Consider the following 17830-nt stretch of genomic DNA (forward strand, 5'->3'; position numbering starts at 1 on the left):
GAGGTGAGCGGATCACGAGGTGAAGAGATCGAGACCATCCTGGCCAACATGGTGAAACCCATCTCTACTAAAAATACAAAAAATTAGCTGGGCGTGGTGGTGCATGCCTGTAATCCCGGCTACTCAGGAAGCTGTAACAGGAAGATCGCTTGAACCTGGGAGGTGGAGGTGGCAGTGAGCCAAGATTGCGCCACTGCACTCCAGCCTGGCAACAGAACGAGACTCCGTCTCAATAAATAAATAAATAAAATTGCAGGTACCTGGGCCTCATGCCCAGAGTTTTTGATTTAATTAGTCTGATGTGGGACCCAGACATTTGTATTGCTCCAAAACCCCCTCAAGTGGTCCTGGCATGCAGCTTAACTTCACCACCCCCTCCCCACCAGCCACAGGGCAGAGCCTTGGGCTAGGGACAGTGTACGTGTGGCAAAACAGAAATGGCGTGAGATGTTCGTTTAAATCTCATTCTACCTTCCTACATTTGGAAAGTTTGGTGAAGTGGAGCTTGGACTCCTCCTCAGTCGTGAGCCAGAGCCCCTGTGGGCACAATGAAATCTTAAAAACAACAGAAAAGTTCCCTGCAGAACTAGCTGCCCGAGGCCAGAATGCTAAAGAAGGGCTGAACTTTATAAAACAGCACTGACAACTTCTGAGGACTCAAGGGCCACTTCTCAATGGGCCCCACCTCTGACACTGGATCTTTGATCCATTTATGGAGCACCTATGGTATGCTAGGTGTGATGTGAGGGAGGTAAAAATGAACAAGAGACATGCAAGTTGCTGAGGATCTGTTGGCATAAATGGGTGCATAACTGACAATTCCCACACAAGAGGATGAGGGTGCTAGTAGGTGGTTATACAAAGTGCCATGAGGTTACAAAGAAGGGTTTACAGAGGACGTGTGTGACTTTTGGTTTGGACTTGGAAATATGAGTAGGCATTCACCAGGGCAAGAGAGACAAGTAAGATGGACCAGAGTCTTAAAAAATAAAAATAAAACACTTGGCAAGTGCAAAACACACATGAAAGGGCAGGTTCCTATCTAGGGAGAGGAGTTTATGTTCAGCATGGCATGAACATCAGGCTACCAAGGAAGGAGCAAGAGATTAATTCTAGAAAGGTAGACAAGGGCCTCAAATGCCAAGCCAAGGAATACGGACCTTATTCAAAAGAATCGTTGATGCCTGACTTAATTGGATTTGCTCCAGAAAGCTTAGAATCCATGATTGGATTCCCTGGTGGACATGAAATGAGTTGAAAAGGGAAAAAAGAATAGGAACATGGAGGGCAGAGAGAAATCTGTGGTCTGAGGAAGAGTTGACAAGGGCCTGCGGCTGTGTTCATGGACTAAGGGAGGAGGTTGGAGACTTCAGAAGGTCGGGGAGGTAAACTTACAAGAATGAAAGACGTTCGATTTGAGGAAGAGAAAAGAATGATTCTGAAGTTTTCCTCCTTTCATAATGATATTTGCAAAGCAGGCAAAAGGGAGAAACAAATCTGGGGAGGAAAATGTTAATTGTTGAAGTGAGGTGTCCAGTCCATAGACAGGCATTCCAGATAAGAACATAGGAAAGTCGGAGCTGCAGTTACAGATTTGTGTGTCAACATCTCTTAGGTGATGGTTAAAGGCTGGGGAAGGAATGAGGTCATCCAGGAGGATCACATAGAATGACAGAAGTGGGCCTGGGTGCAGTGGCTACCCCCTGTAATCCCAGCACTTTGGGAGGCTGAAGTGGATGGGTTGCTTGAGCCCAAGAGTTCGAGACCAGCCTGGGCAACATGGCGAAACTTTGTCTCTACTGAAAATACAAAAAAAAAAAATAGTCAGGCACCTGTGGTCTTAGCTACCTGGGGAGCTGAGGCAGGAGGATTGCTTGAGCCTGGGAGGTCAAGGCTGCAGTGAGCTGAGATTGTGCCACTGTACTGCAGCCTGGGAGACAGAGCAAGACCCTGTCTCAAACAAACAAAAACAAACAAACACAAACCAGCATGAGAGAAGGGGAATGCAGGCCATTGAGAAGTTCCGGAATGGTTTGGGGAGAGTTAGGAATTTGTAAAGGGGATGAGGGCTTCAATGCATAAATGGATTAGATAGGTTGCTGACTCCATTTAAATTTCAAAGATACTGATAAAGACCTTACTTGTGCCATGGATTGTGGTAGACTCTGGAGATACAGCTGCAATTAAGATACACCCTGCCCTGCCCTCATGGAATTTATAATCAAGTGGTGAGTATAGCTTCAACAGAACATAAGTGTCTTAGTCCATTTTCTGTTGCTCATAACAGATTACCTGAAACTGGATGATTTATAAAGAAAATGAATTTATTTCTTACAGTTATCGAGGTTGAGAAGTCCAGGGTCAAGGGGCTCCATCTGGTGAGGACCTTCTTGCTGGTGGGGGCTCTCTGTAGAGTCCCGAGGCAGCACAGGGCATTAAATGGCAAGGGGATTGAGTGTGCTCACTTGCTAGCTCAGATCTCTCATCCTTTTCTTATAAAGACACCAGTTCCACTCCCATGATAAACCACTGATTCATTAACACATTAATCCTTTAATTCATTAATCCATGAATAGATGAATCCATTCGTGAAGGCAGAGCCCTCATGACCCAATCACCACTTAAAGTCCCCACCTCCCAATAGTACCATGTTGAGGATTAAATTTCAACATGAGTTTTGGAGGGGACAAATATTCAAACCATCGCAAGAGGCCAGACTGTAAAAGACAGGTTAAAATTCTTGGATTGCAAGCGACAAAAACCAACTCTAACTAACTTAAAATAGTAGAAACTTACTGGAAAGATGTGTAGTAATTCAGAGAATCCAGAAGAAAGGGGAAGAGCCAGGTCTCAGAAAGGGCAAGAACCTACATAGCTGCAGGGATTTGGCAACAGAAACTAATGAGGAATCTCTTCCAGGGTTTTATATCTGATTGGAATTTCAATCTTTATGACACCTTTTTAGTCTTTGTAACACAATTGGTTCCCAATAGCCTAACTTTGGACATGCACCCCCACCCTTGGCCCACCAAGATTTTGTCCAAAGCAGGAGTGGTAGTCCTCAAGGAAAAATCTGGAGCTGTTACCAGATGTAGGGAAAATAGTTTCTAAGCAAGTTAAAATAACAGATGGGACGAAAGTCCAAACAATGAGCATTAGATTATTCTTTCAGTAACTTTTGCAGAGCTACATAGAAAACAAAGGAGGCAAAAGCTTAAAAGGGTTGCAGGGTGAGAGAAAACCCTGTTTGCTAGCAGCTGGAAACAAGTAAGCAAAATTTAAATAGTGACATAAAGGAGAAAGATGAGCCCCAAGGCAAAGTCTAATTACGCCTTCCTCCAATGTGCACAGGGCATAGGAAGGTATACGCAGTACCTTTGCACATTATCATCACACAGAACTCCAACACTCTATTCCAATGACACAAGGAGAAATAAATATTCAAGGATTTTTTTGGTGGAATAGAGAAAATTTGAAGTACCCAGGAGCCCTCTGACTTGTGGCATGACTACAGCATGTTTGCAGCCTGATTTCTGTATCTTCTTTAGTATTTGCCATTTGGTTTTGCAACTGATAACACCAATTAGAAATTAGAAGGGTGGGCTGAGTGCGGTGGCTCATACCTGTAATCCTAGCACTTTGAGAGGCCAAGGTGTGTGGATCACCTGAGGTCGGGAGTTCGAGACCAGCCTGACCAACATGGTGAAACCCTGTCTCTACTAAATACAAAAAAGTAGCTGGGTGTGGTGGCACATGCCTGTAATCACAGCTACTTGGGAGGCTGAGACAGGAGAATTGCTTGAACCCGGAAGGCAGAGGTTGCAGTGAGCTGAGATTGTGCCATTGCACTCCAACCTGGGCAACAAGAGCAAACCTCCGTCTCAAAAAAAAAAAAAAAAAAAAAGGAAATTAAAGAAAAAAAGAAATTAGAAGGGTGGAGCTTCACTTTAGTGCACAGATGGGGGAATAATGTGGTACTTTGGAGATCACTGGATTTGGTCAGCATTTTCCAAACTGGTAACAAAAAGAGATGTTAATTGGTGCTTCACAGCTCTATAGTCAAGTAAGCTTAGAAAATCTGTCCTCAATTCCTTTCTTGGATATTCTTTAGCGTATTGAAGGATATTGCAAAGGAATCTGTTTAGTGGCAAGTCAAGTCAATTTCCTTGTGCTGGGAAAGACCTTTATTTCAATAGCCCCTGTAGAGTTTGGGAAGTCTTTAAACACAGTTTAAATGCACTGTTATCCTTATGTAATTTCATCTATTCCTGTCATACAGGCCAACACCTAATTACCATATATGCCACAGTCACGATATAATATGTCCTGATTTCTAAGAAAATCCAGCCAAAGAATTCTATTCAAGTGCCCTTGTGATTGTTTGCACATAATGCAAACTATCTACTCAATACTACTTTATTAAAATTAGTTCTACTCAAGTTTTAAAAAATTGTTTTTAATTGTTCTACTCAATACTAATAAATATGATTTTTTTAAATTGTCCTACTTAATACTAATAAGTACTATTTCAATCAACCAAAAAGGGTCCACATAGACTTTGGGCCTGGAAGCAAGAGATCAGTTGTATCAGCCTAGCAATGAATTAGAAGGTTCAAGGCACTAATGGGTGCGTTTGCAGGAAAGGCAGAAGGGGAAGGGATCTAAGCACAGGTGGATGGGTGAGCCCTCGTGTACCTTGTTCTCTGAGACTAGCAGGAGGGACTCAGGATGGTTGCACATAAGGATCAGCTTTAAGCTGGAGGAGAGGCAGGTTGAAGGAGTTGAGGTGTTAGGTTGAAAGCTTATGGCTTTCTAGTGTCGGGAGACTAGCTGCATGTTAAGGATGGATGACAGGATTCAGGCTGGGAGTGTATGATGAGAATTGGAAACACTTACTATGAAAAATGATGGGAAAGGGCCTGATAAGACAAATACAAGATCACTGAGCAGTATTGAAGATTCAATGGAAGCTAGAATCCATGAACATAGTAAGGATCTACTTGTAAGTGCCAGCAATTTTCTCCACTGCTGTTTGGCAACCCAGGGACAGACCTGGAAAGGAGAAAAGGCTGGAAGGATGCATTATTAGAGACTGGGGAGAGCAATTGAATGGGAAAATGGATGAGGATGAAGATGATGCTATTGAAATGATTGTTCATTGGGTCCAGGGAAGGTATGGAATAAAGTGAAATCAAGAGAATCCCAGATGAATTTGAAAATGGGTATAAGAAGTTTGAGACTGGAAAAGGTAGAAAGGGACGAGGTTGTAATCTGTAGTTTCCTGTGGCTGCCATAACAAATTACTGCAAACTGGGTGGCTTAAAACAACAGAAATGCATTATTTCACAGTTCTAGAGGATAGAAGTCTGAGACCAAATTGTTCGCAGGGTTGGTTCCTTCTGACTGCTCTGAGAAGAATCTGCCCTGTGCCTCTCTCCTAGCTTCCAGTGGCTGCTCATGGCAGTCCTAGGTGTTCATGGCTTGTAGATATCTGACTTCACACTCTGCCTTCGTCTTCAGGTCACCGTATTTAATGTGTGACTCTTCCTCCCTTCTCTTACAAGGACACTCGTCACTGGGCTTATGGCCCACTCTAATCCAGGATGATCTCATCTGCAAGTCCTTAATTACATCTACAAAGACCCTTTTGCCAAATAAGGTCACATTCAAAGGTTCTGGGTGGGCTGGGCATGGTGACTCACACCCATAATCCCAGCACTTTGGGAAGCCAAGGCAGGCAGATCTCTTGAGCCTAGGAGTTCAAGACCAGCCTAGGCAACATGGTGAAACCCTGTCTCTACAAAAAATACAAAAATTAGCCAAGAGTGGTGGTGAGTGCCTGTAGTCCCAGCTACCCGGGAGTTGTCAGGTGGGAGGATCACCTAAGCCAGGGGAGATTGAGGCTGCAGTGAGCCCTGATGGCGCCACTGTACTCCAGCCTGGGTGACAGCGTGAGACTCTGTCACACACACACACACACACAAAACCCAAAACAGAACAAAGGTTCTGGGTGGACATATCTTTTGGAGGGTCACCATTCAAACCTCTACATGGTCTTAGAGTGAAATTTCTGAATTAACCACTTCAGAGTTAGGCAAATTTCAATGACATGACCCAAGGTATGGCCATGAAAAAGAGTTGGTGAAGGGAAGAGAAAATGGAAATACTTGGAGTAGCAAAGGTCAAAGAACTGTGAGGCCAGGGTATTGGGTGGAGAGAGTGATAGGAGCCGGGAAGCAGAAAGCTAAGAACTAGGAGGTGATATTCCAAAGGATGCGAGAATGAATGTTCTGGGGGTTGGTAAATCATAGTGTTAGTGATACAGGGCAGGCGAGCCTCGGGGAGTTCTTGGCTTTGCCCAGAAAGAATTCAAGGGCAAGCCAGTGTTGTTAGACAAGCAACTTTTATTGAGGCAGCAGTGTACAGCAGAAGCAGAGGCACTGTTCCTTGCAGAGAAGGGCTACCCTACAGGGGTAGTATATAGGCAGAGTATCCAGAGTAGCAGCTCAGAGGCAGTTCTGCAGTCATATTTATACTCACTTTTAATTACATGCAAATTAAGGGGCAGATTAGGCAGAAATTTACCACCCTAGGAAAAGGGTGGTAACTTCCAGGTCATCAGGTTGTTGCCATAGAAAGGGATGATCACTTCCAGGCGTTGCCGTGGCAGTGGTAAGCTGACAGGGCACACTGGTGGGCGTGTCTTGTGGAAAGCTGCTTCCGCCCCGCCCTGTTTTAGCTAGTCCTCAATTTGGTCCTGTATCCAAGCCCTGCCTCTGGAGTCTAGACCAGCCTCCTACCACGTTAGGCTTGGGAAAGGTGTTTCTCAGCTCTGCCTTCCCATTAGAATGATCTGAGGAACTTTATATAAGCATATCTCCTCCCTCAATATTTAGAATCAGTTGTTCTAGGACAGAGCCCAGACATGTTTGAAAGAGAGAGGAAGGAAGGAAGGAAGGAAGGAAGGAAGGAAGGAAGGAAGGAAGGAAGGAAGGAAGGAAGGAAGGAAGGAAGGAAAGAAAGAAAGAAAGAAAAAGGAGGGAGGGAGGGAGGGAAGGAAGGAAGGAAGGAAGAGAAAGAGAGAAAGAAAGAGAGAGAGAGAAAGAGAGAGAGAGAGGAAGGAATGAAGGAAGGAAAGAAAAGGAAGGAAAAAGGAAGGAAAGGAAAGAAAGGAAAAGAACTTCTCGGGTAGTTCTAAGGTGCAGCTAGAATTAAGAGAAATGCACGTAAGGGTCAACAGTGACCTTCATCAAGAAGTAGCGGTTGGGAACCAGGGATGCTCCCCTCCATCAAGGTCTGAATGAGATGCTCCCGGGAAAGAGACTTCAGTGCTTCTTCCCAAATCCCTTAAGGTCTCAAGCACAGCCAGGAAATTAAAAAACAAGGGAAAGAGAGGTTGCATAGCCTGGCTCCTGACTGAGATCCCAACCAGCCTGGAGTTCTTGGCTTGTTCAAGCCTACACAAAGGATGTGTTTCAACCGTTTTTCAGCAGAAGAAGACGTCAGAACTCATATCTAAAACAGTTGCTATTCCTGCAAGACAAGACTTTTTCCCCAAAAAAAGATTTTCTTAATATATTTGGAGAAATATCTTTTGCCAGAACAATATTCAGTGGCTTACTTTGTAATTTTTGAATATGTAATAAATGCATTAAAATTTTCAAGCAGTTTTAAAGGTTATAAAATAAAAAGTAATTCTTATCCAGGTGCAGTGGCTTGTGCCTATGGTCCCAACACTTTGAGAAACCAAGGCAGGAGGATCACTTGAAGCTTGGAGTTTGAGACCAGCCAGGGCAACATAGTGAGACCCTATCTCTACAAAAAAAATAAAATAAAATAAGCCAGGCATGGTGGTTTACACCTGTAATCTCAACTGCTCAGAAGGCTGAGGAAGGAGAATCACTTGAGCCCAGGAGTTCAAGACCAGCCTGGGCAACACAGTGAGACCCCATCTCTACAAAAAATTGTTAAAAATCAGCCAGGAGTGGTAGCATGAGCCTGTAGTCCCGGCTTCTTGAAGTGAGAGGATCAGTGGAGCCCCGGAGTTCGAGGCTTCAGTGAGCCATGATTGGAACTCTGCATTGCACCTTGGGAGATAGAGTGAGACCTTGTCCCTTGAAAAAAAAAAAAAGAAAGAAAAGTAATTCTCATTTATCCCTCATCTTCTGATTCTGCACTCACCTTGAGTTTTCTCCCTAGAAGCAACTGCTCTTATTGGTTCCTTATGTATCCTTCCTAAGATGTACAAGCTGTATCTTGCCTATTTTCATTTAACACTGTATGTTGGAACTCATTTCATATTAATGCATACAGATCTACCTAACCCTATTAATTGGCTATTCCACAATTTATTTAGCTCACAATGATGGATGTTTAGATTGTTTCCAGTCTTGAAGCAAACAGGTTAAACATTAAATAAGAAAAAAAGCCTGTGATCCCAGCACTTTGGGAGGTTGAGGTGGGAGGATTGCTTAAGCCCAGGTGTTCGAGACTAGCCTGGCAACATAGTGAGACCCTGCTCTACAAAAAAATAGAAAAACTTAGCCAGGCATGGTGGCACACACCTGTAGTACCAGCTACTTGGCAGGCTGAGATGGGAAGATAGCCTGATCCCAGGAGTTGGAGGCTGCAGTGAGCTGTGACTGTACCACTGCACTCCAGCCTGGGCAACAGAGTGAGACCCTGTCTCAAAACAAAAGAAAAAAAAGAAAAGAAAAGAAAAGAAAAGCAACAAGATGTAAAGTGAGTCCCTCACCAGGTGAGAGCTTTGAATGGAACAGAGGCGAGTAGGGGGATGCAACAGGTCCCTGGGTGGAAAGGCTGATGTAGCTGGGCCTGAGGCCTGGCCCCACGCAAACCTATTTGATGATGTGTTCCTTCTGCCCACACAGGAGCCTGATGCCCAGGACCCTGGAGAGCCAGATCACGCTCGAGAAGACGCCCAGCTACTTCGTCACTCAAGAGGCTCCTCGACGCATCTTCAACATGTCCCGAGACACCAAGCTGATTGTGGTCGTGCGGAACCCTGTGACCCGCGCCATCTCTGATTACACCCAGACACTCTCCAAGAAGCCCGACATCCCGACCTTTGAGGGCCTCTCCTTCCGCAACCGCACCCTGGGCCTGGTGGACGTGTCGTGGAACGCCATCCGCATCGGCATGTACGTGCTGCACCTGGAGAGCTGGCTGCAGTACTTCCCGCTAGCTCAGATTCACTTCGTCAGTGGCGAGCGACTCATCACTGACCCGGCCGGCGAGATGGGGCGAGTCCAGGACTTCCTGGGCATTAAGAGATTCATCACGGACAAGCACTTCTATTTCAACAAGACCAAAGGATTCCCTTGCTTGAAAAAAACAGAATCGAGCCTCCTGCCTCGATGCCTGGGCAAATCAAAAGGGAGAACTCATGTACAGATTGATCCTGAAGTGATCGACCAGCTCCGGGAATTTTATAGACCTTACAATATCAAATTTTATGAAACTGTTGGGCAGGACTTCAGATGGGAATAAGCCCACGAGAGGAAAGGGCTCGCAAGGGCTCTTCTGCTTATCTCTTCCATGAGATTTGCTCCCAGACCCTCTGATCTTCTCCCTCCAACACACCTCAGCTCCAGCCCCCTTTCCCACCTTGAGCTACATCATCTTGAAACCAGGAAGCCCAGCTAAAGCCGAGAGAACAGAAAGTCCCTGCCACTATCTCTCATCAGTCTGTTCAAGCAAAGTTGATCTGCTCCTGGCATGTCCAGTAAATTCCAGAATCATTCTCCTTTCTGCCCATAAGGGGCCTTGGGGAATTGCTTTAAGAAGAGTGAATGTTCCAGTGATGATAGATACTATAAGCGATGATGGTTCTGTTGCTATGGGCACAGCGGTCAGTCTCTGTCATTGTCCACGCAGGAGTGGCCTTGTTAAATCCAAGTGGCATGTATCGTCCCTCTGAGCTTCGTTTCTTCAAGATGCTCTGGGTGGTGGGATGGGAGACCATCCTTAGCCTTCCTCAGACCTTAGCAATTCATTGAGAGATTGCAAAGCTGAAAGCACCTCCGGCCGCTCCTGGGAGACAGACCCTTTGGTGATGAAATAAACCAGTGACTTCAGAGCCTGTGGTCTCAACTGTGCTTGAAAAACACCATCTCTGAAAACCACTTTGTGATTCTCCCTGCTCCCTGTGGACAAAAGCACATAATTCTGCTGTTACGGGTACTCTGCTCATTCGAGCTTTCATGTTCAGCATGCAATGGAATCATGCTTGTCCATGTGAAATAAATATGGCTCTCTCGTGTCCTTAATGCTGGGTTTTTCTCTGTAAGCTGGGTCTGCAGCACAGTTCGTTAATTCAACTTCTCCCAGTGCTAGAAGGTAGCTGGTGCTGGGGGTGGTCTGGGGGTCAGGGAGGAGGGCAAGGACTACATGGGGCAGAGGCAAGGTGGTGGAGATGAGGAAGGAAGTTCTTGGTGGCAGAAGCTGAGGCAGAAAGATCATGTGAGACCTATGGGGACACCCTCTATCTGAAACACAAGTCTGTGTTCATTCTCTGCTTAGAAATTTTAGATCAGAAGTGCCACACTGAAGGTCCAAAGGTTGATGGGACATCAGATATCCTTTTGCTTGGCCAGGATGATATTTTGAAATAACTGTCAACAGTTAGAAACTGGGAGCATTCGTATGTAAAAATTATGGATTTCCAGCTTCCTATTAAAAAAAAGAGAGACAGAAACTTGACTACACTAAGCCCACCTCGCATCATGGCAACAATTGGCCACTGCCTTTGGATGGAACCTGCACTCCCCAGTTTTACAACTCCCATGTAGGCACCCTCCCTTGCTGGTTTGTCATTTGCCAGGCTCCTGTAGGCATTTGAGTTCCCAGCCCTGGCTTGAATGTGTCTTATAACCTCCAGTAAAGCCCAAATCCTCCAGCATGGCACCCAAGACGACCCCAACTTACAGTTTCTCCTTCATCCTCTGCTCCAAGCTTGCAGAACGATGTGCCTTTTGTTGCATTTTTCAAGTCTCCATTACCTATTCCCACGCCATTTCCTTCACCTGGAATACTTTCTTCCCTGACACATCTCCAGCTAATGGAAACCCATGCTCCCTTCACTCAAGTGTCGTTTGCTTGATATTTCTGAAGCCTTCTCCAGCTAAGCTATCTGCTCACTCTTCTGTTCACTGGGGAGCTTGTACATGACTCAATGGCAGCTTTTATCATACTAGATTATAATTATTTGTGTAAATGTGTAAATGTCTGCCTCCACCATAGACGATGAACTCCTCAATAGTCAAGACTATATCTTGTTAAGATGTAGTAGGAACATAGCAGATGTCTGATGGTTGAATGTGTGAGAGGGTGGATGGATGTTGGAGGTCTGGGGTTGTGGATAAGGGTGTCCCAAGGAACTGCATTTCTGGGGGATGCTTCCCAGATAGCTCCATGTATCCATAGGAAGCAAGGAAGGATTGCTGAACATCTGGGGACCGCGTGAACTTTGTGTACTCTGTCAGGCACAGTAGAAGCTCCTTGAAGATCAGTTTTGACTTATAAGGGTGGAAGACACTAAAGTGTAATACAACAATTCTGCATCTTGGTCCATCTTCCTTACCCAAGCGTCTTACAGGGAATCAGATGACTGGATCCATGGCATCAAGAAATCAATTCTGCAGGTCTGCCTCTGTGCTTCCCCTGTGGATCTGGAGAAGTGACAGGGTGCAAGCCATTCCTGCTTGGAAGTTGGGGCCCTGAGCCTCTGGTGATCAGAAAAAGGGCAGATTATATATGGGCATTAATTAATTGCCCTTATACACTTCCCATCCAAAAGCATTTGGTGTTCTGTAACTCTGGGCCTTATAGGGGCCAAAGCCATATCCAATGGGAGACGGAAGTGCATTGAGACACAAAGGAATCGCCTAAGAAGGAGTCAATGCAATTTGCTTGTTTATTCTGAAGAGATCAGTCAGAATTGATGAAAATTTTGAATTTTGTGCGCATAAATGCAGCTTTATTCCTTTGCATGACAAGCACTCTCAGACTGCCCGGACTAAGTAAATTTCAAGTATTAATGAATAGGTATGAGTCTCTCGTAATTATCATCTCAATCATTGTATGCAAATGAAAGATGCTTAAAAATCCTAGTTTAAATGAGTAAAATCTGGAGTACATGAATCTGCTCAGCAAACTCTGATTTTTTAATCCAGTGCAAATGGACCCTTTTACCCAGGCTGCCCCAGGGCAAACTTGTGCAAGTTCCAAATTAGTATGCTTTAAATAGATGAAGTTTGAATGTTCAATCTGAACTAGAAAGGCTCCTCAGGGTGTGTGTGTGTGTGTGCGTGTGTGTGTGTTTGGTTAGGTTGCTGAAACAGAGACACAAAATGGCGGTGTCTTAAAAGGCTGAAATGTATTTCTCTCTTACTAACAGCCCAGAGTGGATGGCAGTTCCATGACACCAGAGACTGGAGACCCATGCATCCTACTATATCTGCATTCCACCCAGCAGGAAGAGGGTGTAGAAATAAATGAAGACTATCCAAAAGAGAGCAAGCAGAGGTCATCGATTCAGAGCTTGCTCTAGCAAGGAGTCTTGCATTTGGCAGAAACTCACAGGCTGGCAGAACAGTGGGAAAGGTTCATATCGGAAAAGAGGGAAGGTTTCAGGGGTGCCTGATTGTAGGTAGTTAGCATAGGAAAGCTGGAAGTGAGCTCATTAGAAGTGGGTCATTTTGCTGGTGTAGCGGGTCACATCTGTAATCTCGGCACTTTGGGAGGCTGAGGCTGGCAGATCCCTTGAGCCTAGGAGTGCGAGACCAGCCTGGGCAACATGGTGAAAACCTGTCTCTATGAAAAAAAAAAAATAGCTAGGATTGTGCCATGTCCTGTAATCCCGGCTACTTGGGAGGCTGAGGCAGGATGATCATCTGAGCCCAAGGAGGTCGAGGCTGCAGTGAACTGTGATTACACGACTGCACTGTAGCCTGGATATCTAAAACAAAAACAAAAATCAAACCAAACAAACAATCAAAACAAACAAAACAAAAACGGGCATCTTATGTGATTGATTCAGAGGTTTATGTGACTCTCTGTCTGGTCCTGAGTTGGAAGCAAGGACAAAAAATGGAGGAGCTGGCAGTTATTGAACAAGTCTTTCTCATTCTGGGCCGGTTGCTGCAGGGATTGTGGTCTGGCTTCCCAAGCGGGTTGCTAAAGAGGTTGTGGATCAGAGTTCTATTGCCATTGTTCGTTGGTACATTCAATCTCGTAGGAGCAAAAAGGGGCACAGGAAGAACATGCCTCTTCCATTTGAGGTTGCAACATCATTTCTACTCACAGCATCTTCATATTGTGAATGGTGCCTCCTGTGGTTGTGCAAAGGTAGTGGTACCACTTTGACTTACACCCTCTTGGGTAGAACATAGTTATTTGGTCACACTTAGATGTGACGGAAGCTGGGAAATGTAATCTTTAATTTGGGTGTCACTATGCTGAGCTAAAACTAGCATATTCTATGAAAGAAGGGGAGAACAGATATTGAGGGATATCTAGCTGTCTTGGCCACAGAACTATATCAATGTAGCAAAGCCTCCAGGTGTCTCTGATTCTCTCTGTGGTTTTGTGTCAATATGTGAGTATGCTTCTCCACACATATTGGAATGTGTCTGTACCTGTTTCAGTCCCTGCTTTCTTTCCCCTGCCTCTGTCTAAGGACAATACGGTATAGAAGCAAGCACAATTTGCTCAGACCCAGTAGGTCTGAGTTTGAATCCCACCTCTGTCATTCCTTAGCTACATGACCTTGGGGAAATTATTTAACTTCTTTGAGTCAATTGTATCATAAGTAAATTGGGACATAAATTTGTACCCATGATAAGGAGTTTTTGTTGTGAAGATTAAGCGAGAAAACACTTGCCTCACATGTAGTAGGCAGTCCATTCATATCCCCTTTATTCCTGGCAGTGGAATCCACCACCGCTCCAATATTTCTGTTGGCTGAGATCAGCTGCAGCTCTAACAGAACTACAGAATTGCTCATAGCAATTTCCTTTTTCCTATGAATGGGTGAATTAAATCACTTTCACAACCCAGGATCAAGTGGCTCAGTCTAAACGCTGGGCTCCAGATTCTCTGGCCAAATAAACCCAGTCCCTGTGCCCCCTAGGGTAAGGTGCTCTTTCACTCTGATTTTCCCAGTTCAGACCCAGTTTATACCTGTTGTCCTGGCATAATTATCAACATTGCCTCTTTCACTCTCAACCATGCCCCACTTGGGATAGTAAATCTCTGGGTGTCCTTATTGTCCCCAAACTCTGACACCAACTTGTTCCTCCTAAAGGGCTAATACTCAAGATTTCATGGCCATCTGTTTCTTATCATCCAGTTCTAAGCTCAAATATCCACTCAAAACTTGCCCTTTGTCTTCCCCAGTCACTCTCAATCTTGTAATTCTTAAAAGTCTATTATAGCACTTATCACTATCTGACATTATATATTAGTTTACTTGTTTGATATCTGTCTCTTCTAGAGGTCTGGGAGTTACATGAGAGTGGGGACTGTGCTCATATTTTTCAGCATAGTGCCTGACATATGTAAGTACTTAATAATTATCTGAGTACATGAATGAACTTCTGGGGCTCTCTAACCTGAATGTTAGCCCTTTTGATCATTGCTTAACCACAAGAATAGACCCTGTTCCTCGGCTCTGTCTTCTGCCTGAAATCACTCAGGTCTCTTGGGATCTTTATTGCCATCATTAGCCTTTGTGAGGTTAGAAAAAGGCACTCTTCATTGGCAGATAAGTGGGAAAAGGTGTGTCTTTTGGGTGGACACAGCGTTTTGAGTATACAGCATGGTGAATGGAGTACAGATTGGATATCACCCCCCACTCTGCCCCCCAGCCCCCAGCTGGCATCTTTTTGTAAGGCACAAACTGCAGTCTTGCATGGCAGCCCTGTCTGCAGTTCCTCCCCATTCACTGGGATTCCATGTCCCTGAATGATCTGGAAATTAGCACTGAGATACTTCTGCCTTTGGACATCCAAGACTCTTTCTATTTGTCTAGCTCTGCCTTTCAGGAGCTTCTCCAACTCTGCTGGTATTGTGATCCTTAGTGATTCCTCATACTCCACATTCAGTCCTTTTGGTATGCACATGTGTGTCTCTCCACGGATGCATATTTATGTGTGGGTTTGTGTCTTCTTGTGTGTATGTGTCTCTTTATTACAGCCTCATAAACACTTATTAACACTCAAAACTATTCAACAAAAATTTACTGAATGTGTGCAAAAGGGAAGTGCAAATGTAATGACAGCTAACATTTATTCAGCTTTTTGTATGCCAACAATTGTGCTTTCCATATCTTATAATAACTCTGTAAGGCAAGTACCATTTCCTTTTTGTTAATAGTTTATTATTATTATTATTATTATTATTATTTTTGAGACGGAGTCTGGCTCTGTTGCCCAGGCTGGAATGCAGTGGCGTGATCTCGGCTCACTGCAAGCTCTGCCTCCCAGGTTCACGCCATTCTCCTGCCTCAGCCTCCCAAGTAGCTGGGACCACAGGCGCCCGCCACCAGGCCAGCTAATTTTTTTGTATTTTTAGTAGAGACGGGGTTTCACCATGTTAACCAGGATGGTCTCGATCTCCTGACTTTGTGATCCGCCTGTCTCAGTCTCCCAAAGTGCTGGGATTATAGGCATGAGCCACCTCGCCCGGCCAAGGCAAGTACTATTTCAAAGTGTAGTCAAAAGTGAAACTATTCGGTGTGGTGGTGAAGACCACGGATGCCTAAGTTCTAACCCTAGCTTACTACTCTCTTACTCTGAGACCTTAAACAAGTTATTTTAGGTTCCTGTGCCAGTTTCCTCATCTATAAAATAGGGGGATTAAGAATTGTACCAATATCATAGTGGCTTCATGAGGATTCAACAAATTTAATTCATATGAAGTATTTGGAATCACACTCAAACGTGATAGCTGATATTGATGCTCTCCTCACTTTGAGATAAGAAAAGTAAGGCTTAAAAAAAGTAAAGAAAATGTCTAAAGTTCTCACATCTGGTAGAGCCAGGAGTCAAATCAGGCTCTAGTCTCAAGGCCACACCCTTGATTGCCAGAGTATGAGCACTGCCCTGGAGCAAGTCACACAGGAGACACATGAGACAGTGAGCAAAGTGCAATAATTAGAGCAATGCAAGAATTTACGGTCATATAAACGAGGAGACCAACACAGAATCAGCAAGAACTTCATGAAGAAGGCCATGGAACACCTTCCCACTCTTCTCCCACTTACGATAAATCTCTCAACCTCTTAGATGAAGTTCAGCTTGTTACTCACACAATGGATAGGTTTTGTAGCTTGGCCGGTGACAGCCCAATGACCACAACCAAGAGGGGTTTAACAAGGGGGTATTTATTACTCGCAACAAGTAAGAGGAACACCAGGGATAGCTTCCAAAGCAGTGCCTTCTGGAGCTGGGGCTGGGTCAGGTTTTATAAGCATAGGGTAATGAGGTGCAATCTGATTGGATCTTGAAATGAGGTGATGTCAGGAGGCCTGATCTGACTGGGTCCTGCCATGAGGTGACAGCAGAGCCTGATCTGATTGGATTCTGGATCCTGCCGTGTGATATCTGCTTCTCCATTCAGTCCCCGCTCCTTGGTCTGGGCACTTACATTTCCCCAGAAGTTGCAAGCTTGGTTTATGTGAGCATGCTTAGGTTACATGACCTGAGGGTTTGTGGCAGCTGAGAAACAACTCACAACTTTGTTACATAAAAGTTGAACCAAATCATTCATTGGACAAGCTTGCCCCAGAGGGACAATGAGGTTACATTTTTTCCTTAAACTTGATGAAGAACCTACTAGATGAATTTTTTAAAATGAGTAATTGATGGGATTTAATTCACTTAACCTTGAACACTTAGGTGTACTAGCCGGGCTCCAGAGATGCGCAGTCATATTGGCCTTCCTTCCTGCACCCCCATGAAGCCCCCAAACTAATGAGAATTAGAGTCATATAAACAAGTAATTACTATATAATGTAATAAGTGGAATCTATGTGATGAAGGGCACAGAGAAGAGAGTGGAGACTTTCCTGGTGAAAATCGGGACAGGAGGAGGTGACAGCGGAGTCCCGTCTTAAAGAATGAGAGCAATTTTCATCTTTTGGAAGAGTGTTACATGCCAGTCTGAAAAGCATCTGGAGGCGTGATTGTTTTAGGTGGGAGAAATTGGGACCAAGAATTAAGGCCACTGGGCTAAATTCTGGTCACAAGATTTGACCCTGGACCCATCTACACCATATCCCAGTCCAGGGCGTATACTCAGCTTTCCCATAGATTCAAGGTGGATCTCACACCTACCTACCTGTACTAGGGGCAGAAATACAAACCCACCTTTCCAAGGATAAGATGGGCTGCTGGTCTCCTTCCTGTTTAGTCCCCTTCCTAGGTAGACATACGCAGTCTCCTCACCCTCTCACACCACCTTCCAGTGTTCAGCACCAGAGATCTGAAAAACCAATTTAGGCCAATAAATAGTTGTCTCAGTGGGGCTCCTCACATTGTGACAACGAACTTTGCCTTTGGTTTGCTGGTAAATACTGAGAACATGTTGCTTTTATCACCTCAAGGGAAAAAAGCAAGCCCCCTCCCCCCCACAAACAACTTATAACACATTTTATTCCATTTTTCTAGTGTGAAATGAAACTATGAATGTGCCTTCTAGGAACTGTATTCCTAACTGCTTTTTATTGACAACAGTGGCTTAAATAAATCCGCGGTTTAGTCTCTCAAATCAAAGAAGTCTGGAGTCAGACAGTTAAGAGTTGGTGCAG

At 44.6% G+C, this 17830-nt stretch overlaps 1 protein-coding gene across 1 annotated transcript in view; it reads left to right on the forward strand.

Annotated features, from left to right (window-relative positions):
- The window catches only part of HS3ST2 (heparan sulfate (glucosamine) 3-O-sulfotransferase 2), a 110342-nt gene extending 100053 nt beyond the window's left edge, over positions 1 to 10289 (forward strand). Inside the window, exon 3 of the mRNA XM_011987958.1 lies at positions 8892 to 10289. Within this exon, the coding sequence (XP_011843348.1) occupies positions 8892 to 9510 (619 nt within the window). The 3' untranslated portion in view covers positions 9511 to 10289. The remainder of the gene's footprint in view (positions 1 to 8891) is intronic.
- The last annotated feature ends 7541 nt before the right edge of the window (positions 10290 to 17830 follow it).

This window comes from Mandrillus leucophaeus, unplaced genomic scaffold (assembly GCF_000951045.1).
Source record: "Mandrillus leucophaeus isolate KB7577 unplaced genomic scaffold, Mleu.le_1.0 Scaffold32, whole genome shotgun sequence".
NCBI classification, from domain to species: domain Eukaryota; kingdom Metazoa; phylum Chordata; class Mammalia; order Primates; family Cercopithecidae; genus Mandrillus; species Mandrillus leucophaeus.